This window comes from Grampus griseus (assembly GCF_964374135.1).
Source record: "Grampus griseus genome assembly, chromosome: 14".
NCBI lineage: Eukaryota > Metazoa > Chordata > Mammalia > Artiodactyla > Delphinidae > Grampus > Grampus griseus.
The window spans coordinates 21,865,700-21,892,930 of NC_139008.1; the positions used below are offsets into that span (position 1 = coordinate 21,865,700).

Sequence of the window (27,231 nt, forward strand, 5' to 3'; positions counted from 1 at the left end):
TAAGAATAGAATCATTTGACATTACATGCATTATATATTATATATACAATCTTTATTAATATAATTTTATAATGTGATCAGTTCACTGTATATATAAATATTGAATCACTATATTCTATACCTGAAACTAATATAATGTTATTTGTCAGTTATACCTCAATTGAATAAAAAAAAAAAGAAACCACTTTTAGGAACCAGTATCTCTTGTAGTGAATAATGATTATCTGAAGTTTAGCAGGTCCTTCAGTTTCATTTTAGTCTCCTTTTCTTCTAATTTAAGTAAAATTAGATTTAATGTTTTTATTTTTAATAGTGTAATATATAAAAATATAATTATATTTTATGTTGTATTAATATAAATCATATATATATACATAGTGTATGATATATAATATCAAATGATCCTATTCTAATAAAATCCTTTCTTTCATCTACCTATACTTCCATCTTTAATATGTTTGTGTGTCTTGAGAGAGGACTGGAAGGGTTCCCATCAAAATTTATCTCTAGGTGTGAGATTTGGAGCGATTTGTTTTCTTCCTTTTTTGTTCTTTTCAATACTTCCTCTTTATATTATTAAGAATAATTATTTGTATAATTAGCACCTATTATTTTTATACATATAATAAAGTTATTACCCTTTAAAAGGTGTTGTTCCAGGTTATACCATTACACAACTATGCCAGTACCGGTAGTTATACATTTCAGATGCCTATGGCTGAGGTAGTTAAATACCTCAAATATGAAATGTAAACCCCTGATGTACTAATAACCTATTCTATTTCTTTGGGTACAGGAAGCATCTATGATTTTTATTTCCTCAAGCAAGGTGGTGGACATTGGTACACATGGACAGAGTATATCACCAAAGAGGAGGAAAATATCCCAGCAAATGCAAAGGTAAAAGAGAGTTATTGGCCATGGAACTTTGGTAATGACCTGATATTCAGCAAAGTGGAGAGGTTAACAGCAGGTCTGTGTTAGCATTTTTAAGAACTTACTTTAGGAAAAGGTTCAAACATGAGCTGGACTGAGCCTTCAAAACATGGACTTTAGAATCAGAGAGTCCCAGATTCCTTACTCAGCCTTCACTCTCTCTGCCTCAATTTACTCAACTACACAATAGCAGAAAAAAATACCTAAAGGATGGCTGCAAGGATTGAAGACATTATACATGAATTTGTGGCACACACTGTGTGCTAGATTATGCTGCTGCTATTCTGGTTATTATCACTGTCTATAATGCCAGACGGTCATCAGTCCACCTCTCAGATACCTCAGCCAAAAAGATCCTTGCCTTTTCTTTAAAATCCCCAGAGAAAGATTTCTTTAATCAGAATTCTCAGAAAAATGGGTATTGATTAATAGATTTTCTGGTTAGCAGACAGTTCACCTACAACTCCTGCTCATTTCCTCGTGGAAAATTTTTTCCAGATGTGCAATTTCGTGCCTCTATTTGCAGTTATCTAGTGGACATAATTTATCTTTCTGGGGGTGATTGTAGATTGTTCAGGCCCCAGATAGAGTAGTAGGAGGTGGATGGGAGAGTGGAAATACTGATGACAAAGTCAGACAGCAGACAGGAGCACAGCTGCTTGTGAAAAGGGTGCAGTAAGCAGGAGTGAATGTGTGTTGAGTTCAGGACACACCCTGGAGGCTGTCTTGTAAAGAACCCCACAGCACTGAGGCCCTAAACTTTCATTCTCCTTAAAGAGCTTCATCACCAGAGCTCCAGGGGTTTGCAATCTTGCTGGATTCATACAAATAAAAGTCCAATGCAGAAAATATTTCAGTTCTGCTGGGAATTTTTCCTTTGTCAAAAAATTGTTCTAGCCCCTGAAAATAAAAATCTAAGAAACAAAACCTGCTTTACATTCCTAGTCTTGGTACCTGGTTCTGCATTCAGTATCACTTACTGGCTATGTGGCTTTAGACAAGTTAGCCAGCCATCCTCCAGTCTCAATTTTTTCATCTGAAAAAGTGAGCTAATAATATACCTGCCTCAGAGGGTTATTAGGAAAGCTGCAGGGAATAACAGAGGCAAAACATCCATAGCTCAACACCTGTTAATTCTCTTCCTCACCCCTTCAATTCCTTTGTTCTATCTGCTCCTTTTACTTTGATCAAATTATTTATCAAAAGAAGCCAAGACTTTTGTCTACCAATATACACAAGGCCACCATGTTGCACAGTCCGTGTTGGTGCCACTTGCATCATGGTCTAGTTTTGCTTTAGAGGCACCATTTACATAAACCATAGTGTGAATGGTGCTCCCTAGAGTTGCACAACAGCACAACAGTGGCTCCATGTTCACTAGCCCCTTCTAGTCTAGACATTTAAGTAGTAGACAGATAAGTAATAGGGATTCCAGGAGCTCAAGACCAAGCCCTTAGAGCCCAATTGGAGCCTGAATACCAGGAATAGTATTGCAGTTTCCATATTGGAAAAAGAGTTAATAGGAACAAGCAAGAATCTGAGCATTAGGAAAAGCAGATGAGGAACAAGCACAGGGAATGGGGGTCAAGGGTCACACCTAACCCTTCCTGAACAAGCAGTATAGGTGGCGTATGGGAGGTGGATCTTTCCTGGGGCAAGGCAGTCAGCTTGGTTCAGAGCAGTGGTCTCAGACGGCAGTAGCTATAGACCCATCCTTACTGTAATTGGTGTTTATAATATGACATTTCAGTGGTTAAGAATATAAACCTTGGAATCAGACAAGCTGGAATTAAAATCCTTGCATTTCCACTTACTTGGTGTGTAAGTGAGCTCTGGATCTCAGCTTCCTCATCTCTAAAACAGAGTTTCCTCATCTCTAAAATGCCCATATTTACGTGCAAGATTTAATTTAATCCTCAAAACAGCTCAGTGAACTAGGTGCCATTATTATCCCCATTTTACAGATGAAGAAACTAAGGCCCCTGGAGAGGTAAAATACTCAAAATCATAAAGATAAATAAGAGATGGAGCTGAACGGATAGTAAGGATAGAACCCAAGTCTCCTGAATTCCAAGACCCAATCTCCTGGGCTCAGTACCAAGACTCACCATGTCTTTGTGGCACAGGTCTCAGAACTCATCATCCCCACAATGGAAACAGCCCGGCAGTCCTTCTTCTTGAAAACCTACCTGGACCATGAGATTCCAATGCTGTTCGTAGGACCCACGGGCACTGGCAAATCAGTCATCACCAACAACTTCCTTTTCCGCCTTCCCAAAAATACTTATCTGCCCAACTTCATCAATTTCTCTGCCAGAACTTCAGCCAGTCAGACCCAGGATATCATCATGTCCAAGCTGGATCGACGGCGGAAGGGCCTTTTTGGGCCTCCCATAGGGAAGAAAGCAGTGGTATTTGTGGGTAAGGCATTGGCCTGCATCTGGACACACCACATTCTTCTACTCTAAGCTGCAGCAAAACAGAATCTCCCCTTGTACAGCCACTGTATAGTCCGTTTACTCTCTCTGGGAGATAAACTATTTCTGGTTAATATAATTCAGCATTCCTTCCCTCCCCTCCTATTTTCCTTCCTTCCTTCCATCTTTCCATCCCTTCTTCTTTCCCTTCCCTCCCTCTCTTCCTTCTTTCATTTTTTGTTTCCTGTCCTTTCCTTCATTCATTACCAAGTATTTGTTAACCATGTACTATAAGCCAACTTTTCAGTAAGTGAGGCACAGTCCAGGCCTTTTTGCCTGAGGGAGGATCCCAGTTTCTCCTGGAATGAAGTTGAGCCTGTGGATCAGGCAAAGTTACTTTATAGTGAGAGGCAGTTAGGTCCAGAAGGGGACTGTGGTGTTTGCCCTCTTGCATCTCCAGAAGCAACTCACACTTTGTGATGAGCTTCTATTCCATTATGTGCCAGATAAATATGTTATCAGTATGTGAAGAAATATAATAGTTGCTAAATAAATATTTGTGAAATAAGCACATTGAATTTTCCCAGGATTTTATGTTTACAAAGCACTTCCTCATTTATTTTGTTTGAGCCTCAGAGCCCCATCAGTTTATTAGCCACCATTATCACTTTACTAGTCAGTTAATTGAGGCTCCAGAGGTTACATTCCCTGTTCAGGGTCAAACATCTAGAAAATTCTGGAACCACGAGCCAAAACCAGGTTTCTTGGTGCCAAATACATTATCTTTTCCACTCTCTTACTGCTGACTCATAAAATTCTCATTTAGTAATAGTAATGCCCTGCCCTTCTGGGTTATCTCATGTCCTGTCTTTAAAATTCATGTATTGATAGTAAATGTTGCATGTATTTATATCCTTGCCAATTAGTAACAGCTCCCTAAAGGCAGGGATCCTATTTTGTTTCCCTTTCTTTTCACCCTTTCTCCTTTCCTCCAATCTTTTCTCCCTTCCTATTTTTATGGTATATCCAAAAACAGATTAAGCTTTGCAGCCAAACAGACCTAGGTCCAAATCTCACTTTTTAACCCTAAGCATACTATTCCATGACCTTCAGTTCCTCACCTTTAACATAAAGGTAATACTCTCTTCCTTATAAAGTTATTATTTTGATTAGATGAGATAATATGTATAAAACTCCTAAAATCTTACGTGACACAAAACTGGGCATTTAATCAATGTTCATTGGAGTTTATTGAGTGCCTTCTATGTGCCAGGACTGAGCAATATGCTATTTTAGAAAATCAGTCCCTACCCTGGAGGAAATATGGGAAAAAATTAAATGTCTGTTTGTTAATGCCAATCTGTCAATAAAGCAGGAGAGCCCAGAACCCAGGAAAAGCTCTTCCATTATGGTGAGAATGTCCACTGGCTGAGCCCTGCCTAGAGTGAGGATGTAACAACTGGGCACAGACTCTCCCATGGAGGGATAATCATCTGCTACCTCCTGTGAGAGCAAAGGATCCCATAGACTTACAATCTGTGGCCATGGCTTCTTTCCCCAGATGACCTCAACATGCCAGCCAAAGAGGTGTATGGGGCCCAGCCCCCCATTGAGCTCCTGAGGCAATGGATTGACCACGGTTACTGGTTTGACAAGAAGGACACAAACAAGCTGGACATCGTTGATGTGCTGCTTGTGACAGCCATGGGCCCCCCTGGTGGAGGAAGAAATGACATTACTGGTACGTGAAGGAGAGAGTTCATTACTCTTCACCCACCCCCTGCAGAGCCAGACCACCTTCATGGATGGAGGGTTGGTGCAGGGTACTCGTCCTGACGGAAGGTGGAGAAAGGTGTGTTTAGGCTGTAGCCAGAGACACTTGAGTTAGCTTCAAGGAGTGTCATTTGAATATTTCATGTTGGTAGTTGTATGAAATAGGATGGGAAGATGAAAAGAGGATTTGCGGAGTCTTTGGATAGAGGAACAGAGAGTCCCATGAAGAAGGGAGTTCAGTGTGGACAGCATGTGTTCCAGGAGGGAGGCTAGATCAGAGGTTCTCAACTAAGGGTGCACGACAGATTCACCTGTTGTGTTTCTCATAATTCTTTGGATTGTCAGAGATAGAACACCTAACCCAAAGTGGCCTAAGGAAAATCATAATGATAATAAACAAACAAATAAAGAAGATTTTTTCCCCTGTCATCTAACACTTCAGGAATATATTTTGCTTCAGGTGCAACTTGATCCATCTAGGTCTACAGATTTTCATACTTTTATCCTGAGATACATCCTTGGTTAATAATCTTAATGCCATTTCCAGACTTAAGATTCTGTGGCCTTGCTCTCCCCTGTGGCATTTGTCTTTTTCATTTGTAAAATAAGGAAGATAAGCAGGATGATTTTACTTGGGTACACAAACCCATCACCTTCCACTTCAAGTATAGAGTCCAGGGGTACCTTTGCCTTGGGTTTGAGTATAACAGGATCTCAGGCACTTGGCATCTATAAATTCAACACTTCTCTCACTAGTGAGAGGGAGAGGAACTTGGTATATTACTTTTCTCTAAGACCTAGTCATTCTATAGGACAAAATATTTGCAAACCATCTGTCTGATAAGGAGTTAATATACAAAATATGTAAGGAATTCATACAACTCAATAGCTAAACAACAAACAATCTGATTTGAAAATGGATAGAGAATTCGAATAGACATTTTTCTAAAGAAGACATACAAATGGCTAACAGGCACATGAAAAGATGTTCAATATTGCTAATTATTAGAGAAATGAAAATCAGAATCACAGTGAGATATCACCTCACACCTGACAGAATGGCTATTAACAAAAAGTCAAGAGATAACAAGTGCCCTTGTACACTGTTGGTGGAAATGTAAATTGGTGCAGCCACTATGAAAAACAGTAGGAGGTTCCTCAAGAAATTAAAAATAGCACTATCATATGATCCAGCAATGCCACTTCTGGGTATATCTGAAGGAAATGAAATCACTTCCTTGAAGAAATATCTGCACTTCCATGTTCATTGCAACATTATTCACAATAGTCAACTCATGGAAACAACCAAAGGGTCCATCGATGGATGAATGGATAAAGATGTACACACACACACACACACACACACACAAAATGGGATATTATTCAGCCATAAAAAAGAATGAAATCCTACCCTTTGTGACAACATGGATGGACCTTGAGAACATTATGCTAAGTGAAATAAGTCAGAGAAAAACAAATACTATATGATATCACTTACATGTGGAATCTAAAAAAGCCAAACTCATGGAAACAGGAGTAGAATGGTGGTTGCCGGGGTTTAGGGGATGGGGGAAATGGGGAGATGTTGGTCAAAGGGTACAAATTTCCAGTTATAAGATGAATAAGTTTTGGGAATCTAATGTATAGCATGGTGACTCTAGTTAACAACAACAGCAACAATGGAATTGTTACTTGACCTTATTGTGGCAATCATTTTGCAATATCTATATGCATCAAATCATCATGTTGTAAACCTTCAGCTTATGTATGTTATATGTGAATTATATCTCAATAAAACTGGCAGGGGGTGGAGATCTATTCAAAAGGGAATATCTGTTTCCAGTACATATCATGGAAATAGTAATTACTAACATTTGTGCAGCAGTTGACAGTTTTCAGGCTATGTCACATATATGATATTTGAAAAGATCCTATAATAAAAACCAGTGCCCAAAGTCTGCCAGGAACACATCTGTAGTCAAGTGAAATTGGGTTTATTAATTAGCTGCAGAAAGGGTGTCTGCACAGCATGGAGAACCATGAGAGTGGCTGGTGTAAGAGAGTTAAATGGACTTGTGCTGGGTGATGTGAGGAAAGGCTTAAGGAACCAGGGACTCTGGGATTGGGTAATCTCAGGAAGTGGGGACAATTTGATGAGTGGGTATCTTAATTTTTTTCTCTGCTTGGTAAAGAAGTAGAGTCATTCATATTAGCTAGGGGGGAAGTTTTCATGGTTTCAGAGCAAACTTGTTTCTGTCTTGTTCCATCATAGCTAGGGAGTGACCTCGTCTGATGTGGATATTTAATGGAATTGTGTTCAGTGGAGAACTAACAGCCTAGCTGATATTTGCCAGACCAGCTGCCAGCTTTCAGGGCTGAGATGGGAAACCTGAAGCTCAAGGCAGTGTAGTGTGGTGGCTGAGAGTATGGCTTGGCAGAAGACTGATCTGGGTTTAGGTAACATTAACAAACATTAAGTACTATTAGTATCCTTATCATCAAAAGAGTAAGTGAATTTCTCAAGTTCACACAACTGTAAATGGTTCCAGATCAATGTGTAAAATATTATTCTGGCTTTTTTTTTTTAAAAAGAAAAACCTACATATGTCAATACATAAGTATAGTGGAGTATATATATATATATATATATATATATATATATATATATATATAAATAATACTTATGTACTGACATATGTATTTTCCTTTTAAAAAAAATGTCATATATATATATTGAAAAGAGTTTTGGGAAAAATGTCAGCAGCTGTGCCAGAATCATCATTTTTGGCTCTTCCCAAATTCCCATAAACAGAGCAACTAGATAGCAAAACCAAAAACCTATAAACAACATTTACAACAAAACTAGTTGGCAGAGTATTCCCCACATATTCTAAAGTACAATTGGTGGGAACAAACCACTGGCAGCTACAAGACCCACATGTTATCTGCCTCTGTGCGGGAGAAAGCAGAGGGAAGTATTGAGACATCTAACAGACCTGAGAATGGTTGAACCCCAAAGTAGCAAACAGGTATTCACTGATAAGCATGGCAGCCAATCTGAGAACAGGAGCTGAAGTTGGCAGGACTTTTACCTTCTCAAATAACAAGTAAGCACAGTGAATGTGCAGTGAGCTCTGAGGGACTAGAGCATTATAGCCGGTTGTGATTTCTCTAAACTAACAACCCAGGTCTCCCATACAAGGTGAGACCCTACACTGAAGAGAAACTGGAGTTGAATCAGAATTGAGCAAGTTAAGATTACTAGAAACAAAGGAAAGAGAAGGTCAAAATGGGAGTGAGAGAGAGGAACAGAGGCAGGAAAGTTCAGAAAGCAAGTCACTATATTTTTGAACACTTAAGAAATCAACAGAAAAGGAAACTTTGTGGAGTTAGAAAAGGCATCTGAGTCAAGCCTTCTCTAATTGCATATATAAAAATGAGCAAAGAAAAGTATTGAGGTCATGTTTCATAAAAATTAATGTAGGAAGGAAGAGAATAGAAAAAAACACCCCTACTTCAAAAGCACAACAGAAAGATATACTTTAAAAACTTTAATCTATTACTTCAAAATAATCTGAAAGACACTGATGAGATAATACAAGGCAGGAAAGAATGACATAAATCAGAATTAGAAAAACTTAGAAATTGAATGATGGAACTCAAGAATTAGGGAAAAAAAGTTACCTTAGAAATGAAGCCAAAACTAAAAGGAGCAAAAATAGAATAAATACAATCAGTAATGCCTTAAGAAATAAAAAATTAGAAGGAATTTTTTCATCAGAAAAAAAATAAAGACATACTACAGCATCGATGAACCTTAAAGACATTATGTTAGTGAAATAAACCAGTTACAAAAGGGCAAATATTATATGATTCCACTTATATGAGGTACTCAGGTTCACAGAGACAAAAAGTAGAATGGTTGTTACCAGAGGCTAGGGAGAGGGAAATGGGAAGTTAGGGCTTCATGAGTTTCAGTTGCAGAAGATGAAAAGATTCTGGAGATAGGTGGTGGTGATGTTCACACAACAATGTGAATGTGCTTGATGCCACTAAACTGTACACTTAAAAAATGGTAAATTTCATGTTATGTATATTTTATCACAATAAAATTTTTTTCTAGAATTGAAGAAAGGAACTAAAAGGTTTGAGAGAAAGTAACAAATATTAAAGTTAGGTAGAGGAAATCCAACATACAACTAACAGGAGTGTCTAAAGAAGAAAACTGAAGTTTCTTCAAAGAAGAAAACAGAACTAATAATAAAAGCTATAATCCAATAAAATGCGCCCCCCAAAAAAGTATTTTTGAAAATTACATATTGAAAAGGTACATTGTGTACCTAAGAATACAGACTCAAAAATGATCATTACCAAGACTAGTAAAATCACTGGACTTTAAAGAAAAAGAAAACTAGATCATCTTAAGAATTTTCAACTGCAATCTTTATGCTAGAGAAAATGGAATAACATATTTGTGATACTTGAGGGAACACAATGAGAGTCAAGGCTTTTGTTGCCAGCAAAGCTGACCTTCAAGTATAAAATAAAAACTATTATCAACATGCAAGAACTCGGAGACTTATTTCCTTAAGCCCTTTCTCAGGAATCTGTTAGAAAATGGGTTTCACATGATCAAAATAGCTATAAAGAGATCAATATAACAACTGGTAGTGAGCATTACTTAATGTGGTTATTTGTTGAACTAAGACTACATGGGATGGATTGTAACATATAAAGCCTATATGATTTGATGATGTAGATATTGAACAGTTGAAAATGGAGGGGGATGAGGATAGCACATACAAGAAGTTTTAAACTCTTCTGTTATTGTAATTGGTGGCGGTAGTCTATTCTTATTCTGAGTGTGTTGTATGTAAAAAGTAGGATTATATGAATGAGTAACTATAGTATTTTCTGTTTCTACTGTCCCTTGTGTGCTTGAGAACCAGGACTCAGTGTGGAGAAAAGGAAATCAAGACGTACTATAGAAGAAGTTAAGAAAAAGCTCTGGAGTCCTAAATTTGAAATATCAGTACTAACTCATGTTCTAGGTCTAAAAAGTAATAACCAACTCATTAACAATAAGAATTCTTAGCACCCAGACTGTGGTCTTGAAATCCAGTTTCCTACTAAAATAAACAAGGCTTCTTGGAGAAATGGCTTATTGCATGTCTGGGGCAGGAAATATACAAGATGTATCTGTAACGTCTTCATATATGCCTGTAACGTTTTCATATATCCAATCATGAGAAAGCTTTCAAAGACTACAGGGCCCTGTCAAAAGCATTCAGTTAACAACACAAGGAGGCTCTAACTGGCAAATATGGGGAAATTTGAGCTTCAACAATGATAGTAATTTAAATGGATTGAAATTTATCAAAAGATATTTAAGTCTATGAATCAGTAATAACAATCATAGCTGGTCATCTTCAGAGGATGATAAAACACCAGTTCATTATCTTGAAAACTGATAAATAAATGGAAAGAAGCAAGCATTTATTTTGACTTTCTTATATGAAGTATACCACTGTATAAGCAAATAGATGAAGGGGAAGTGTCCCTTCTATAAATATTCCTAATATTTTAATAAACTATATAGTAAATGAAAAAGAAATTATATAATCAGAATATCACCATTTGGCAAACTTCAGTGAATTAATGGATCTAGCCATTGAGAATCAGTAGCTACCAACGTTGCAGAGGGAGAGACAACATCATGTGCCCTCTGATGAAGGACTACACCACCACCTATAGTGTGGCCAAAGAGGTGGAACCTGAATCTGATTAAGTCTCTAGGTACAGCTGCAAATTGGTGGGAAATACGAAGGGCAGAGGAACCAAGTAAATTACACCATGTAATCCTGACTGTGGAAACTTCTACAGATCAAACAGTCCAGCTATTCCATAGACAGAAGATAAAAGAATGGGATGGAGGGGGGAACCTATAGATTAAAAGAGACTTAAAAGACATATCAATTTTTTTTAATTAGCGGGATTAAACTCTGGTATCTAGAAATGAACACATGGTCAATAAAGATGCAAGATAGCAATTACTTTAAAAGTCAGGATAGTGGCAACTTTTGGAGGGAGAAATGGAGAGGTCTGTGATTGGGATGGGATATATGGAGGGGCTTCTATGGAGGGCTGGCAAAGTTGTATTTCTTGACATGGATGGTAGATGTAAGGATGTTAACTTTATAATGATTCATTAAACTATACATTTGTTTTGTGTGGTTTTCTATATCTGTGCTTTACTTTATATAGAAAAATACTTTTAAAAGAAGATATGCAGGCAAATCTATAGAGACAAAAATTAGATTATTAGTTGTCAAGGGCTGCAAGGAAATGGGGAGTGACTGCTAGCGGGTAAAGGATTTCTTTTTGGGGTGATTAAAATGTTCTGCTATTGATTGTGGTAATGGTCGCACAACTAAAATCCTAAAAAATCATTGAATTGTGTACTTTAAATGGATGAATTGTATAGTATGTGAATTACATCTCAATAAAGCTGATACCTAGTATAACTATAAATATATAGATATCTAACACTGGGTATATAGATACAAATACAGAGATGTAAGAATGTCAGACTAACAGTGGGGAGGGGAGAGAGAATGGATTTTGTGTGTGGGAGGTAAGGGATACTTTCTATAAAAGTATTTCTGAATTGTTTGATTATTTTACAATGATCATATATTGCCTTTACCTTTTTTTTTTTTTTTGCGGTACGCGGGCCTCTCACTGTTGTGGCCTCTCCCGTTGCGGAGCACAGGCTCCGGACGCGCAGGCTCAGCGGCCATGGCTCACGGGCCCAGCCACTCCGCGGCATGTGGGATCTTCCCGGACCGGGGCACGAACTCGCGTCCCCTGCATCGGCAGGTGGACTCTCAACCACTGCGCCACCAGGGAAGCCCTGCCTTTACCTTTTAACAACCTTGAGCACTGGACTAGCACTATTACCAGAACTTCTGCAATCATGGAGACGTTCTATATCTGTACTGTGCAATACAACAGCCACTAGTCACATGTTATCCTTGAGTAGTTGAAATGTGGCTAGTGAGACTGAGGAACTAAATTTTAATGTTATTTAATTTTCATAAGGCTGCCATATTGGACAGCACAGCTCTAGAACATTAAGGCAGAGGGAAAACTCTTCTATATCTCAGGATCTCTAGGCCCAGGAGGTAAGTGTGAGAATATATGCACACTCACACCTGTGCATGTTTTCCAGGACGATTCACTCGCCATCTGAATATCATTTCCATCAATGCCTTTGAGGATGACATTTTAACCAAGATTTTCAGTTCAATCGCTGACTGGCACTTTGGAAAAGGGTTTGATGTGATGTTCTTAAGGTAAGAGGTTTCTGTGTTATTGGCCTGGGGTCCTCAGTTCTGGCCCCTCTTTAACTGGTCTGCCTTCTCCTTCCTCCCAAGGTATGGAAAGTTGCTGGTACAAGCTACGATGACAATTTATAAAGCTGCAATGGAGAATTTCTTGCCAACTCCCTCCAAGTCACACTATGTCTTTAACCTGCGGGACTTCTCACGGGTGATCCAAGGGGTATTGCTCTGCCCTCACACCCACCTACAGGTCAGCCGCTATCATTTCTGTTATCAAGTTCATTCAGTGATATCCTTGGCTACATGGAATATACAATGATAAGAGTAATATCTAACTTCTATCAAGCATTTAATCTATGCTAAGCATTGTGCTAAGTATTTTGTAAGCATTATCTCATTAAAGCCCCATATCGACCCCAGGATTTAGAAACTATTTGAGAACTACCACCTCAGTCACCACCTGCCATTTATTCAAATAATTAACTGGATTTTCAGGATGTAGAAAAGCTTATCCGGCTTTGGATCCATGAGGTGTACCGGGTCTTCTATGACCGTCTGATTGATCATGAGGACAGACAGGTCTTTTTCAACACGGTGAGGGAAACCACCTCCAATTGCTTCAAGCAGTCTGTGGAAAAGGTAAGCCAGACCCTGTGATCATTTGGCCTCAGAAATTGCCCCAAATATTTGATCATGCTAGTCTCAGATTTCAGATTGTCTTCCTACTAGAGACTTAGAGCTCCACTTTCTGAATCTCAAGAAACAGTGTATTGAGCCAACTAATCACTCAGTTTGCTGATATAATAGTTGGCCCAATTTCACTTCACTTCCCTGGTAACATATAAGTTTGGATACATTCAAACTTATGGTTTATGATATGATGTTATTGTTTATGATTAATGTAAAATGCATTTGCAAGGTCAGTTAATTTGTGAGTTGAGAAATAAATACACCATGACTTTTCATGGTTTGATTGATGCCTTGGTAAAGCCCGAGTGAAAGATTGTCATGGTTTCCCATTTGTAAATACTTTCTCTTTTCTATTCTTTTTTTTTTTTTTTTTGCGGTACGCAGGCCTCTCACTGTTGTGGCCTCTCCCGTTGCGGAGCACAGGCTCCGGACGCGCAGGCTCAGTGGCCATGGCTCATGGGCCCAGCCGCTCTGCAGCATGTGGGATCTTCCCAGACCGGGGCACGAACCCGTGTCGCCTGCATTGGCAGGCAGACTCTCAACTGCTGCGCCACCAGGGAAGCCCTCTCTTTTCTATTTTGATATAAGTAAAGTTTTAAGCCTATGTATTTGCATCATCTAGTTCTACCTCTATTCTTAAGAAGCTACAATTTCTCCAAAGAAAAAATTACAAGTGTTTCATGTTGCATCCAGGGGCCAAGTGCAGAAGCACTGCCAGTTTTTAATATCAGGAAGAAGAGGCATCTAAAACATTTCTACTCTAGGTACAGAGTGGGGACCAGGGAAATGCCCGCACTTCTATTTGGTGAAGGAGCAAATACATTAAAAATGATGCCATCTTTCGACTACCTCCTCTTGGGATCTTACAATCTGACCACCAATGTTTTAATCACTTAGCAAACAGATTGACCCTTGCTTTCACACTCTTTTCTCAAATGTCCTTTCATCATAGTCTTTACAACCACGAGATCCACATATTTTGTTTAAAGAAAAAAAAATGTTGATGAACCATGACTTTGAAGAACGCTCAGAGGAAACAAATACATCCCCTGCTCCCTCCCTCTACATCTCTCAGTACCATGGTGGCTGGGGCTACTGGCTGAATGCCTAGTTGAGACTTACCTTTCCCACAGGTCCTCGTCCACCTGTCACCCACTGGAAAGATAGTTGATGATAATATCCGTAGCCTCTTCTTTGGAGATTTCTTCAAGCCAGAAAGTGACAAAAAAATCTATGATGAGATCACTGACTTAAAACAGCTCACAGTGGTCATGGAGTATTACCTGGAAGAGTTCAACAACATCAGCAAGGCCCCCATGTCCTTGGTCATGTTCAGGTTCACCATCGAGCACATCTCCAGGATATGCAGGGTCCTGAAGCAGAACAAAGGCCACTTGCTGCTGGTGGGCATTGGGGGCAGTGGGCGGCAAAGTGCCAGCAAACTGTCCACATTCATGAACTCATATGAGCTGTGCCAGATCGAGATCACTAAGAGCTACTCAGGCAATGACTGGCGAGAGGACCTGAAGAAGATCATGCTACAGGTCGGTGTGGCCTCCAAGAGTACTGTGTTCCTCCTCACCGATAACCAGATCAAGGACGAGTCATTCATTGAGGACATCAACGTGCTTCTGAACACGGGAGACGTGCCCAACATCTTCCCCGCTGACGAGAAGGCTGACCTTGTGGAGAAGATGCAAATGGCAGCAAGGACAGAAGGCAAGAAGATCGAAGCCACTCCTCTTTCTATGTATAACTTCTTTATTGAGAGAGTAAAAAACAACCTTCACATTGTCCTTGGTAAGAAGAAGCAAATTCAGTTTGCCCTTTTCCCCTGGGTATTTCAGGATCTCCTGTGCCTTAAGTCCGTTCCTCTTACCGTGGTACCAGGAATGATCCAGCCAAGGCACTCACTCGCCCACGGGTCAGTGCCTGGAATTCCTTTGGAAACTTCCACTGTCCTGAACAACTGTTTTAAACCTGTTCCACTCTCCTCAGTTCTCGGAATTCTCCTCTGAACCCTCTCCTTCCTTTTAGTACAGTACCCGGCAACCTCACAGAACAGCACCTGGAGTTCTTCTCTCTATGAACGATATCTCCAGTCTATCCAGAAACTTAGGGGTCGTGTTTAATACTTCTCTCTTATTACCATGTCCTGTCAGTTTTCGCCTTCTCTCTCGCATATCTACCCACTTATCTCTACCTCTGCCACCTTCATATTAGCTAAGCCGCTATCATCTCACCCAGACCTCACCTCTACAGCCTTCTAACTGTTCTATGTCTACTCTGTCCATTCCAGACCTTTATGTTCCACTGAGTCAGGATGGGGATTTTTTTTTCATGTATTGCAAATGTGATCGTTGTATATTTACACACATACACAAATTAAAACACCTAAATTGCTTTCTATTCAGATAAAGACCAAAATTCCTAACCTATAGTCTTATAAGGCAACCTGCCAGGCTGTCCCCTGCATCCTCTCCACTCTCATCTCCAACCAAGCTTCCCCTTCTCTCTTTTTTAGCCACGCTGACCTCCTCACACTTTCACCTGTGCATTATGCTTCCTCCCACCACACTGGGTCTAAATAAACAGTGAAGGGAATTTGGAGCATAGAATCCAACCTCTGTGGTTGGATGGGGATGGGGTCAGAAACAAGCTGATGGCCCCACAGCTCCCTTATGTCTGTGAGTCAGGACAAACAGAGCACGTGGGTCAAAGGGCTCAAACCACTCTGGCTATGTGACCCTAAGGATCTGGAAGGGACAATGTGGATACTGGAGATGAGCCAGAAGGTATTGTAATAAACGGAATTCCCATCACAAAGTGTCCTGAAAATATCCCATGATTCCCCCTGTGCTTCCCAGGCACTCATCCTGACTATTCCCAATCACACCCTGGAGTGCCAATAGGAAACATGACTGCTCCCTTACCCCACCAGAATCCTTGGAAAGACCTGCCTGTCCCTTTCAGCCTCCTTGACTTGGAGAAAGAGAACTAACGAAGTCTACTTTTCATTAGCCATGAGTCCGATTGGGGACGCCTTCCGGAACCACCTGCGGATGTTCCCTTCCCTGATCAATTGCTGCACAATTGACTGGTTCCAGTCTTGGCCCACAGATGCCCTGGAATTGGTAGCCAACACATTTCTAGAAGATGTGGAGCTCGATGACAATATTCGGATAGAGTAAGTGTTAGCTGCATTTTAGTACGGCAACCAAATATTTCAAATGAAAATCTAGATATTGGCTCTATTCTTGTTGCTGTTTCAAAACTTATCATTTTATGTAAAAAAAAAATGTCTTATATTTTTAAATCACATTTAGATATTTAATAAAACACCTTTGCTGATAAAGAATAACATTTCATTGTTCAGAATTGTCCTAGGATGCACTGTTGTCATAGCTATGAGAACCTGGATATAATACTATTGCTATTTCAATAGTCTTAGAGCATGCATTCTCAAGAGGGGTGATATTGCTGCCAAGGGGACGAAAACTGGTTCTTGTGAGGATTTTTTGTTATGAAAATAACTTTTTTTTTGTATAAAGCACAGATATACAAACGAAAAAAAAAGCACTGAATTTTGGCTACAGTAAGAGAAGGGTTAAGACTGTTGACCACTCTAGGTGTCCCATGAAGGCAGGGGTCATATCACCTTCTTGTATACTTCTGTATCCTTAGTGCCTAGCAAGTGCCTGGTACATAGTAGGTTCAATTACTGCTTATTAAATGAATGAATAGAAAATGAAGGAATAGGTAGCAGTCAGAATATTCATGGCTTTTAAGAACTTTGAACTTTGTTCTCTAGGTCAGAAGACCCTTAACCTGGGTCCATAGGCTCATGAACAGAATTCAGAGGGACAGTGAATGTGAGTGGGGAGAAAGTACATCTTCGTTTTCACTGACATCTAACTGATACTTTGTATTTCTTTCAACGAATGTAGGCAATAAACCCCAGAAGGATTGTGTGACTTTGTTACCAGTAGGAATCACAGTTATTTTCATAACTCACTCAGTCATTACAGATGCCCCAAATATATCATTTCCTTGAAAATGATGGTAGTTGTTAGATCTGCTGTCCAGTCTTACTATTTAATGCCACAGTCGGCAAATGATGATCTGTGGACCAAGTCTAGTTCACAGCCTGTTTTCGTAAATAATGTTTTATTGGGAAACAGCCATGCACACTACAGTGGCAGAGTTGAATAGTTGCTCTTGAGACCATGTGGCTCACAAGGCCTAAATTTTTTTTTTTTTTAATTTTTGGCTACGTCACGTCTTAGTTGCGGCACGTGGGATCTTGGTTGGGGCGTGCGGGATCTTTCGTTGCAGCGCACGGGCTCTTTGTTGTGGCGCACAGGCTTTTCTCTAGTTGTGGCCTGCAGGTTTTCTCTCTCTAGTTGTGGTGCACAGGCTCCAGGGTGCATGGGCTCTGTAGTTTTGGCATGCGGTTCCAGAGCACATGGGCTCTGTAGTTTGCGGCACACAGGCTCTCTAGGTGAGGCACGTGAGCTCAGTAGCTGTGGTGCGGGCTTAGTTGCCCCGCGGCATGTGGGATCTTAGTTCCCTGACCGGGGATCAAACCCACATCCCCTGCATCAGAAGGTGGATTCTTTACCACTGGACCACCAGGGAAGTTGTCCCACAAAGCCTAAAATATTTACTATCTGGTCCTTACCAGGAAGAATCTGCTGATCCCTGATTTAATGCATAAATAAAATCACACATATTACTATATCATAAATTTGGTTTTTAAAATATTTTGAAAACTCTTTCAACATAATTGGTTTCCTTTGTAACCCTCTATATATTATATTATGCATTTTAAAACATTATTCTGCAAAGTCCAGAGTCTTCACCAGACTGACCAAGGTTAAGAACTCCAGCTTAAGCCCTGGTGAGTCACAAAAGTGATTAAAGATAGAAATTACCTAATCAAAGATCATTCTAGTAAGAATATATACTTCCCCAATCATTCTCGAGGCTCTGTTGACATGCTTCACAGAATTTGGGATTCTAGTAGGCCATAGTGAGCGGCTTTCTCACATCCTCACATCTGTGAACCGAGGCTGTACTGGATCTCTCTGGAGCACGTTGGGCCTGCCTGACCACCTTTGTGTCCTCGGCAGGGTCATCTCCATGTGCAAATATTTCCAGGAGAGTGTGAAAAAGCTGTCACTTGATTATTACAACACACTTCGCAGACACAACTACGTTACCCCCACCTCCTACCTCGAATTGATCCTAACCTTCAAGACGCTCCTGAATAGGAAGAGGCAAGAGGTGGATATGATGAGGAACCGCTACCTGACAGGCCTGCAGAAACTTGAATTTGCCGCTTCACAGGTGAGCGCTGCCAAAATAGTACAGGGACAAAGGGGTCCAAGACCGATTGGATGCGGTAAAGCACTTGTTCAGGTGCAGAAGTCAAGAGAGCACCAAATAAAATAAAGACAGCCTCTGACCCTGTGCTCGCAGAACTCACCTCACTTGCTTGGCCTAAACCCAGCCCTGTCTATCTTTAAGATTTTGATGTTTTGTTCATCATGGATCTTTTTGAACTAATTTTAACTTTTTACAACATTACAGTAAAATACTATTTATCTTGAATACTGAGTTCTTTGGAGCCCCCTTAAATTTTGTGCCCAAGGCAAGTGCCTTACCCACCTCACCCCTGCCCCAGCCCTGGATACTCTCGTGGGGAACTGGGCAGAATAAGACAGTGGTTAAGAGCAGGGCCTGGACTCAAATTCCAGCTTTATAACTTATCAGCTATAGAACCTTGACGATGTTATTTCACCTCTTAGGGCCTAGTTTCCTCTTCTATAAAAAGAAGTGATAATAACAGGCTTCACTTCATAGGGCTATTATGAAGATTAAATGAGCTGACACAAGTGTAACCCTTAGCAAAATGCCTGGCATATAAATTAGTAATTGATTTGTGCTTGAGCCACTTGACACAACCGTACTAAGGCATGGATTTTCAGCACCAATAAAGAACTAAGGAAGGGATATATGTATATGTCTAACTGATTCACTTCGTTATAAAGCAGAAAGTAACACACCATTGTAAAGCATTTATACTCCGATAAAAACGTTAAAAAAAAAAAAAGAACTCAGGCAACTGAATGGTTTGCAGTAGGTTGACCTGTCAGTGAGTATAGCAGACCCACCAACATGCAGCACAGGGATGGGAAAGAACATCAGGGGTGCCTCTGTTGCTCTGCTCCTGCAGTTGCTGGGTCCAATTCAGGGTCCTTAGCTTTCAGAGAGATGTTGAAAATTGGAGTCTCTCCAGACAAGGGTGAGCAAACTGTGTTGAGCAGCAAAATGACCTGAGACAGTCTAGACCAGTAAAGAGAATGTGGTGCCAGTTAACATTACGTGAGCCCTACCACGTGCCTGGTGCTGTATAGGAGGAAGGTACTGTTATCACCACATTACGCACAAAGAGACCAAGGACCCAGAGAGGCCAGGCAACTTGCCCATGATCACACAGCTTCATGAGTAGCTGGTGCAAGTTGTGAGGCCAAAACTGAAACTTAGGTCTGCGTGACTGCAGAGTCTGTGTTCCTAATCAGGCCAGCATGCTATGCTTCTTCTCTCATGTGGGCTTTCTGTGGACAGTGGGTTCAAGGTCATGAAACTCTCTTCAGGTAAGCATCTGAGCTGCCTTCGAAGGCAGAATCAGGACCAGTGGGGAAAAACTGCCCCGGGGGTAAATTCTAGCTCCTTATCTGGAAATCTAATGTGTTCAGCTGCCTGAAAAATGGCCCAGCTCCCCTGAGAGGTGGTGAGCTCCTCACCGTTAGGAGTGTTCAAACAGTGACCAGAAAACTACTTGGCAGAAAACTACTTTTCTAGAGAGCATCAGACTGTTGGGAAAAAATGGCCTTGAAAGTTCCTTCTATCCCAGCTCTCTCAGTCATGTATGATTCCTTCACAGCCTTAAAAAATGTAGAGTTTTTTTCCTCCTAACTTTCTTTTGTTCTGTCTTTCGCTGCCCCCAACACTAGAGTGTAGGCTCAATGCAGAAGGAATATCTCTCTTTTTTTTTTTTTTTTTTGCTGTACGCGGGCCTCTCACTGCTGTGGCCTCTCCCGTTGCGGAGCACAGGTTCCGGACGCGCAGGCTTAGCGGCCATGGCTCACGGGCCCAGCCGCTCTGCGGCATGTGGGATCCTCCCGGACCAGGGCACGAACCTGTGTCCCCTGCATCAGCAGGCGGACTCTCAACCACTGAGCCACCAGGGAAGCCCCAAGGAATATCTTTTTTTAAGTGTTGTATCTTTAAAAAATTTTTTTGTTTACTGTTATATGTATAGTGCCTACCACAGAGCTTGGTAACTACAAGACATAGCATGAACTCAGTAACGAAATATTGAAAGATCAAAGAGAGAAACTCCAGCCAACAAATATGTACCCAGTACCATTAAAATCATTAGTATTTTCTGCGTGTGTCATAGGTTAGAGAATCGTTTCAACTTTTGCCAGCCATGCCATTTTCGGCATTGACATAGCTGACCCTGCACCCCTCCCACCTTCCTCTCTTTGTTAGGTGGCCGTCATGCAAGTAGAACTGACTGCCCTCCAACCCCAACTCATTCAGACCTCTGAGGAGACCGCTAAGATGATGGTGAAAATTGAAGGGGAGACGCGAGAAGCCGATGCCAAGAAACTTCTGGTGCAAGCCGATGAAGAAGAAGCCAATGCTGCTGCCGCCATTGCTCAAGGAATCAAGGTATAAACTGTGAGACAGAAGAAAGGGAATCCGCATTTTCAGGGTTCATCTGTTATCTCACTAGAGCCTAACAAAGTCTTGCAGGATATGCATGGTCATGCCCATCTTGCAGAGGAAAAATGTGAGGCTTGAAAGGATGCTTTCCCAGCATCACACAGCTAGTAAATGACACCTGGCTCTCTCCAGGAAGCATTACTGTTTTACAAATACTCTCCATCTCGCTCAGCGTCAGGTCCTATAAGCCCCAACAAGATCTAACCTTATCTCTTATTACTTTTCCCTCATTGACTCTTCTGGCCACACCAGCCTCCTAGCTATTCCCCCAAACAAACACAAGGCATGTTCCCATCCCAGGGCCCTTGCACTGGCTGTTCCCTCTGGCTATCTCCTTCACCTCAATCATGTTTTTGCTCAGATGTGGCTGGCATGTCATAGGTGTGGAGTAAATATTTGTCACATGACAGATTGTTGAATCTAGAGGACCCCATTTGAAGGTAATTCTTATACCAAAGAAGAACAGTCCTGGGAAGGGCTTCACCTATATTCAGATATTAGAAGAAAATCTGATTAATGTTCATGTTATATATTTCCCCAAGCACTTTCAAGTATACGGTTCCATTATCACAATGACTTTGGACTTACTAATGACAGCCATCAATGTCTAGAAGTCAACAACACTGAGGTTCAGTGGTGAATTGACTTTGCAGAGCCGCACAGCTAGTTGGTGGGATCAGACTCCAAGGCTCTTGGCACTTAGCTGAAGATGCTTGTCCCTGTGTCTCCACTTAGCAGTTAGAAATTTCTTCTGACCATTCTTCAAACAAGAGCTTGCTTCCAAATAAAATGGTTTGCTTACATTGGTCGATTCTTTTTAAGCTAATGGATCGTTTCTTTCCCCCGTAACAAGGATAATAAATGATGTCAGGAGTACTGCAGAGTTGATTACATTTCATCCGCAAGCACTGTGCTTCACACGCCTCAAACAGCCCTGCTGCTCTGTGCACTGCTAAGCCACAGAGGTCATTTTTATTTTATTTTTTGGGGTGTTTTTTTGGGGGGGCCTGTGTCAGGTCTTAGTTGTGGCCCACACGCGGGATCTTCATTGTGCAGCGTGTGGGCTCCAGAGTGTACAGACTCACGCGCTTCTCTCTAGTTGTGGCTGGCGAGCTCAATAGCTGCGGTGTGCGGGCTTACTTGCCCCACCCTGCGGCATGTGAGATCTTAGCTTCCCGACCAGGGATTGAACCTGCACCCCCTGCATTGTAAGGCGGATTCTCAACAACTGGATCACCAGAGAAGTCCCCACAGAAGTCATTTTTAATTATAATTTTTTTAATCATAGAAACAAATGGTGTCATAACACACACAAAAGAATTTTTAAGAGCTCAACTTTAACACCTTTCCAATTTTCCAAGTTTTCCTCTACTTCCTGTTTATACACGTGGATAGTTCTGGTATTGCAATCATAGCATAATTGTGATTTGCTTTATGCTTTTTAATTTCCTTAACAGCTTATCACAAATGTTTTTCCAAAATGTCATATAATCATTTTAATGACCATTTTAAGTAGGTGCTTCACCTCTCAAGTGGCCATTCCCCTATTGGGCATTGAAGTCTGTTCCTTCCTGCCTTGTTTTCAGTGTTTCCAGAGTATCAACTGGAATCTCTCAACAGAGCTTTGGAGTTTTAAAAATGCAAATGCCCAGACCCCACCCAGACTGAATGAATCAGAATCTCTGGGTGTGGAGCCTGACCGTGAGGATGCCCTAAAGGCTCCTCAGTGACTCTGATGCAGAGTCAGGGTTGAGAATCACTGCTAGAGTTTGTAACTCTAAATGTTACAATTAGAGGCCTTTTGAGTCACTTAACAAACAAACTTGCTAGAATCCAGGCCTCAACCTTAGGAAAGAAGCAGAGCTACCGGGCCACTAGTTGTCTGGCACATTATAAGAAAGTGACACAGAACTATCAATAATAGGACACCAGGGGCACCTGGGATGGTTGAAATCTACTGAGAATCCAAAGATGTAGCTGAGCCAATACCTGTAGCCTCCTCGGCCACCAAACCCTTTCTGAAGCTGGTCATGAGAAGCAGCAGGGGGCAGCTCTGGTCCTTCCCCTCGTCTTGCACTCTGGCACATATCCTAGGGCTGAAGAAGGGGCAAACTAAGTTGCCCCTGGGACTGAGCCATTCTTACCATCCAAAGCAGGACGTTCCATTTTGATACTGGGGACATCTAACGTGGCTCATCTGGGGGTGGGGGTTAATATAAGGAAGCCAAATAAAACCTTGCTATAAATGTATAGGAAAAGCAGAAAACCTAAAATAAAGAATCCATGATATACACACGCGTGTATATATACACATGTGCACACACCTGTATGTAAGAAGGTGGAACCTCCTTTATTTTGTTTGCTTATCACAATAAACGTGCAGGACATAGACTTCGGCACATGCTACATTTAACATTCTCTTTTGAAGTTTCACTTCAGTCATGGCTGTGTGATCAGTCCCTGCGCTGGGAGACTAACAGAAAATTCACTGAGTGGGGAGCCAGGGGCCCAGGATTGGAGCTTGGCTCATTGACTAACCAGCTTTGTGACCTTGGCTAACTCATTTTCCCTCTCGAGTCCTCGTTTCATTGTTGTTGTTGGAGGAGGATTTGGTAATTGAACTGCTAAATGCAGTTGTATTTGCAGGGGATTGGGTCCAGCCCTCCCCACCCCACCCCACCCCACCCCGGCCCCTGACCCCACAGATACCAAAATCCGCAGATGCTCAAGCCCCTGCCGTCTGCCCTCTGGACCCGTGGTTGCAAATCTACAGGTACAGAGGGCCAACTGTAATCTATGAAATTCTGAAATCTTATAATGTTAATCTTCCCTTTTTTTAAAAAAATTGAGATATAATTCACATACCATTAATATTCACCTTTTTAAATCATGCAATTCAGAGGTTTTAGTATATTCACAAAGTTGCACAACAATCACCACTATCTACTTCTAGAACATTTTCATTACCCAAAAAGAAACCTGTACCCATTAGCAGTCGCTAGCCATTTCTCCCTCTGCCTAGCCCCTGGCAACCACTAACCTACCTTCTGCCTCTGTGGATTTTCCTTTTACGCACATTTCATGTGAATGGAATCATAGAGGGGGTGGCATTTTGTGTCTGTCTGGCTGCTTTCACTTAGCATAATGTTCTCAAGGTTCATCCGTGTTGTTGCATGAATTGTCACTTCATTTCTTTTTATGGCTGAATAATATTCCATTATGTTAGCTTTGCTTTCAAACAAAGAAATAATGGGCAAAACATATACGGTCTCCTTTTCCCAGAACTCACTACCCAGCTCTAATCTCTATCCCCATTCCTCCTCCTGAAAGTCTTGCCTTAAACTCCACCCTGTCCCCAGCTCCACCCCTACCCCATCTCTGAGCTACAGTGCATCCCAGACCCTCACCCCATCTCTGACATTCTCCCACCCCCCATGCCTTATTCTTCCCCAAACTTGCCCTAATCCCCTTCCCATCTGTCACTCACCCCTAGGCTTCATTCTTTACTTCATCTTCTCAACCCATCCTTGATCAATGGGTATGAGGTCACTGACTGCATATATCTCTTGGGAATTCGTTAAAAACCAAAAGCATGATTTTTTTAAGATCGCAAAACAGGTAAATTCTCAAATGTCCAAGGCATCCAAACCACAGCTCCCAAATGCGTGCATGCTTCCCTGCTGCCTGTGAGAGCCACCCTCGCCATGCAAACCTCCGGGAGGGAGCAGTGTCCTGGAAGGACACTGGGGCGGGAGGCACCTCTTCTCCCTTCTGCTGCTTCCCCCAGGAGCAGAGCTTGCTTCACGCCCGGTGTGCCGGGCGCCAGGCACTCACCCCTTCTGTCTCTGTACCGCCTGCAGAACGAATGTGAAGGGGATCTGGCAGAGGCAATGCCGGCTCTGGAGGCTGCACTCGCTGCACTGGACACCCTGAACCCGGCAGACATCTCACTGGTGAAGTCGATGCAGAACCCACCAGGTCCTGTCAAGCTGGTCATGGAGAGCATCTGTGTGATGAAGGGGCTGAGGCCAGAGAGGAAGCCGGACCCTAGTGGCAGCGGTAACCACCCCACAAACCCGCACCCCTCCCGACCCAGCGGCCTGCACGGGCTGTGCTCCCCTGGCAGGAAGGCTGCCAGCACCCCCGCTCATCCGGCCCCAGGCCTGCAGGCAGTATCGTGGTGTCTTGGGGGAAATAAGAAAGGCACCAGGATGCGTGTGCGCTCACTTGTGTTTCTTCACCATCCTCTCTCCTCTCAGTCAGTAAGGAAAATGCAGCCATCTTTGGGTGAAGCCAAGCTCAGTCAAGGCCCCTGCCTACAAATCATTACAAAAATGAAGGTCATGGAGACAAGAGGACTGATAGAGAGCAAGCACACAGAGTAGTGTGTGGGTGAGAGGAAGAGAGAGAAACAGAAAGAGCTAGAGAGAGAAAGATAAAGGAGAAACAGAAAAAGAGACAGACACAGAAAGAGATACCCAGAAGAAAAACAGATAAGAGAATGAGACAGAGACAGAGACAGAGAGATGGAGAGAAAGAGATAGAGACTGAGAAATAAATGGGGAGAGACCCAGACACCTAGACGCCTTCATATGCAAGCACATAGACACGAAGAGATCCTGAACAGGGAGAGGGAGGTTGGGAGGGAAAGAAATCAGGAGGGAGAAAGACAAAAGGTGGGGAGGTGAATGAGGGAGGGAGAGACTCTTAACCATGTCAGATATAGAGAGACAGAGAGAGAAAGATATGGGCGGGAGAGAGAAACAAACAAAAACAGGCAGAGAGACAGAAAAGCTGAAAGTAAGAAATGGAGACAGAGACCCCCAGAGATACAGAGACATACGAAAATAGAGAGTGAGTGGGAAGAAAAGAGACCAGAAAGACGAGAGACAGAGACAGGGAGACAAAGACACACAGAGAGAACAGGAGAGGTCTGGGTTGGGGACGGGGTGAGGAGGAACAAGAGCTGCTGGTGAAGGATTAGAGGGAGAGAGACAGGGGCAAGGGAGGGAAAGACTGAAACTGATGGGCCTGAGGAAGACAAGGAAACAGAAACTTAGAAGAGGAGAGAAAGGAATAGGGGAGGGAAAGAGGAAAGCTTATATAATCAAGCCTTAGAAGCATGAATAGGTGAAAATTCATTCTTAAAATCCAAATTAGATGCAGGATCTTGCAGTAAAACCAGTGTCTTAGAATTGAACAAGGACTTTATAAAACATCTCCAGTGATATTTCCTATCTTTTGAATCTTCGTATCCTTCAAACAGTCCTGCTGTTCCTCCATTCCTTCCGATGTGTTAGAAATTTCTGATCCCTCATTTGGGAGACTCTGGCTTCTGCTTCCCATTGTTTATCATTCCCTCTTCCTTGGCTGGTTTCAGGCCAAATAACACATGAAGAAATGCAAAGGTGATGAGGATTGACAAGCAGGGAGCAGACATTACAGGAGACTCCTCTAGGGAAGCAGCTGAGGTATAATCTGGCTACACCCTGGAATCACCTGGCAGTTTAAAGAATGCTAAAGCCCCTGCCCCCACTCCTAGAGATTCTTATTCCTTTGGTCTAGGGTGTGGCCTGAGCATTAGTATTTTTCTTAAAGCTCCCAGGTGATTCTAAGGTGCAGCCAGGATTGAGAACTGCTGAGATACGCAAAGCATGGCCAGGTCACAAAAAATCAGTTCTCTTCCTGTATCATTGATGGTGGGCACAGGATGCATCATTCACCTTTCTTATTTTAAAATTGAAATGAATTTTGGGTACTATTCATGTAACCCACAGAATTTAGCCAGTACATTGGGACGGAGCAGAAGAGCAATTAAATTAGTTTTGGGTACCTTGAATTTAAACAAAGCAGATCATTTCCTAGAATGCAAACAAAAACTTTCATGGGAAATATTTCTTTGGTGTCTAAGCTTGCTTTAGGAATAGGACATATTTGACCTGTTGTACCTAATATGATATCTCAAGTACAATTTTTTTTTGATGAGCCTGAACTTGGCAAGGGTTTATAATTACCTGAGTCAAAGAGTTTGACTTTTTTCTAACACATTAACAAAAGGAGCACTGCCCTGGGATGGGATCTGGGCTCACTCATTCATTAGTCAGCATGAAGGCTGCTAAGGTGAATAGGGCCCTGCTTTGTTTCTGGGCAGACCAAGGACAGCCTTCTGTTTTGTTGCAAGTCTGCAAGCTGCTTCCCCCACCCTCACTCTTTGTCTGGAGACAGCCTCACTCACTTACTCACTCACTAGAAGGACTGATTCATCACAAGGACAG

General features: G+C 41.8%; 1 protein-coding gene across 4 annotated transcripts in view; it reads left to right on the forward strand.

The window, feature by feature from the left end:
• Positions 1 to 27,231, forward strand: part of DNAH3 (dynein axonemal heavy chain 3) — a 194,028-nt gene that overhangs the window by 133,899 nt on the left and 32,898 nt on the right. For 3 of the 4 annotated variants that reach the window (XM_082670865.1, XM_082670866.1, XM_082670867.1), the window contains 11 exons: positions 797 to 900; positions 3,063 to 3,357; positions 4,915 to 5,094; positions 12,358 to 12,481; positions 12,563 to 12,719; positions 12,965 to 13,108; positions 14,293 to 14,959; positions 16,181 to 16,346; positions 18,292 to 18,508; positions 20,720 to 20,902; positions 24,817 to 25,015. In XM_082670865.1, the coding sequence (XP_082526991.1) occupies positions 797 to 900; positions 3,063 to 3,357; positions 4,915 to 5,094; positions 12,358 to 12,481; positions 12,563 to 12,719; positions 12,965 to 13,108; positions 14,293 to 14,959; positions 16,181 to 16,346; positions 18,292 to 18,508; positions 20,720 to 20,902; positions 24,817 to 25,015 (2,436 nt within the window). Of the gene's footprint in view, positions 1 to 796; positions 901 to 3,062; positions 3,358 to 4,914; positions 5,095 to 12,357; positions 12,482 to 12,562; positions 12,720 to 12,964; positions 13,109 to 14,292; positions 14,960 to 16,180; positions 16,347 to 18,291; positions 18,509 to 20,719; positions 20,903 to 24,816; positions 25,016 to 27,231 lie in introns of those variants that run through there. The other variant, XM_082670868.1, reaches the window with a different exon arrangement.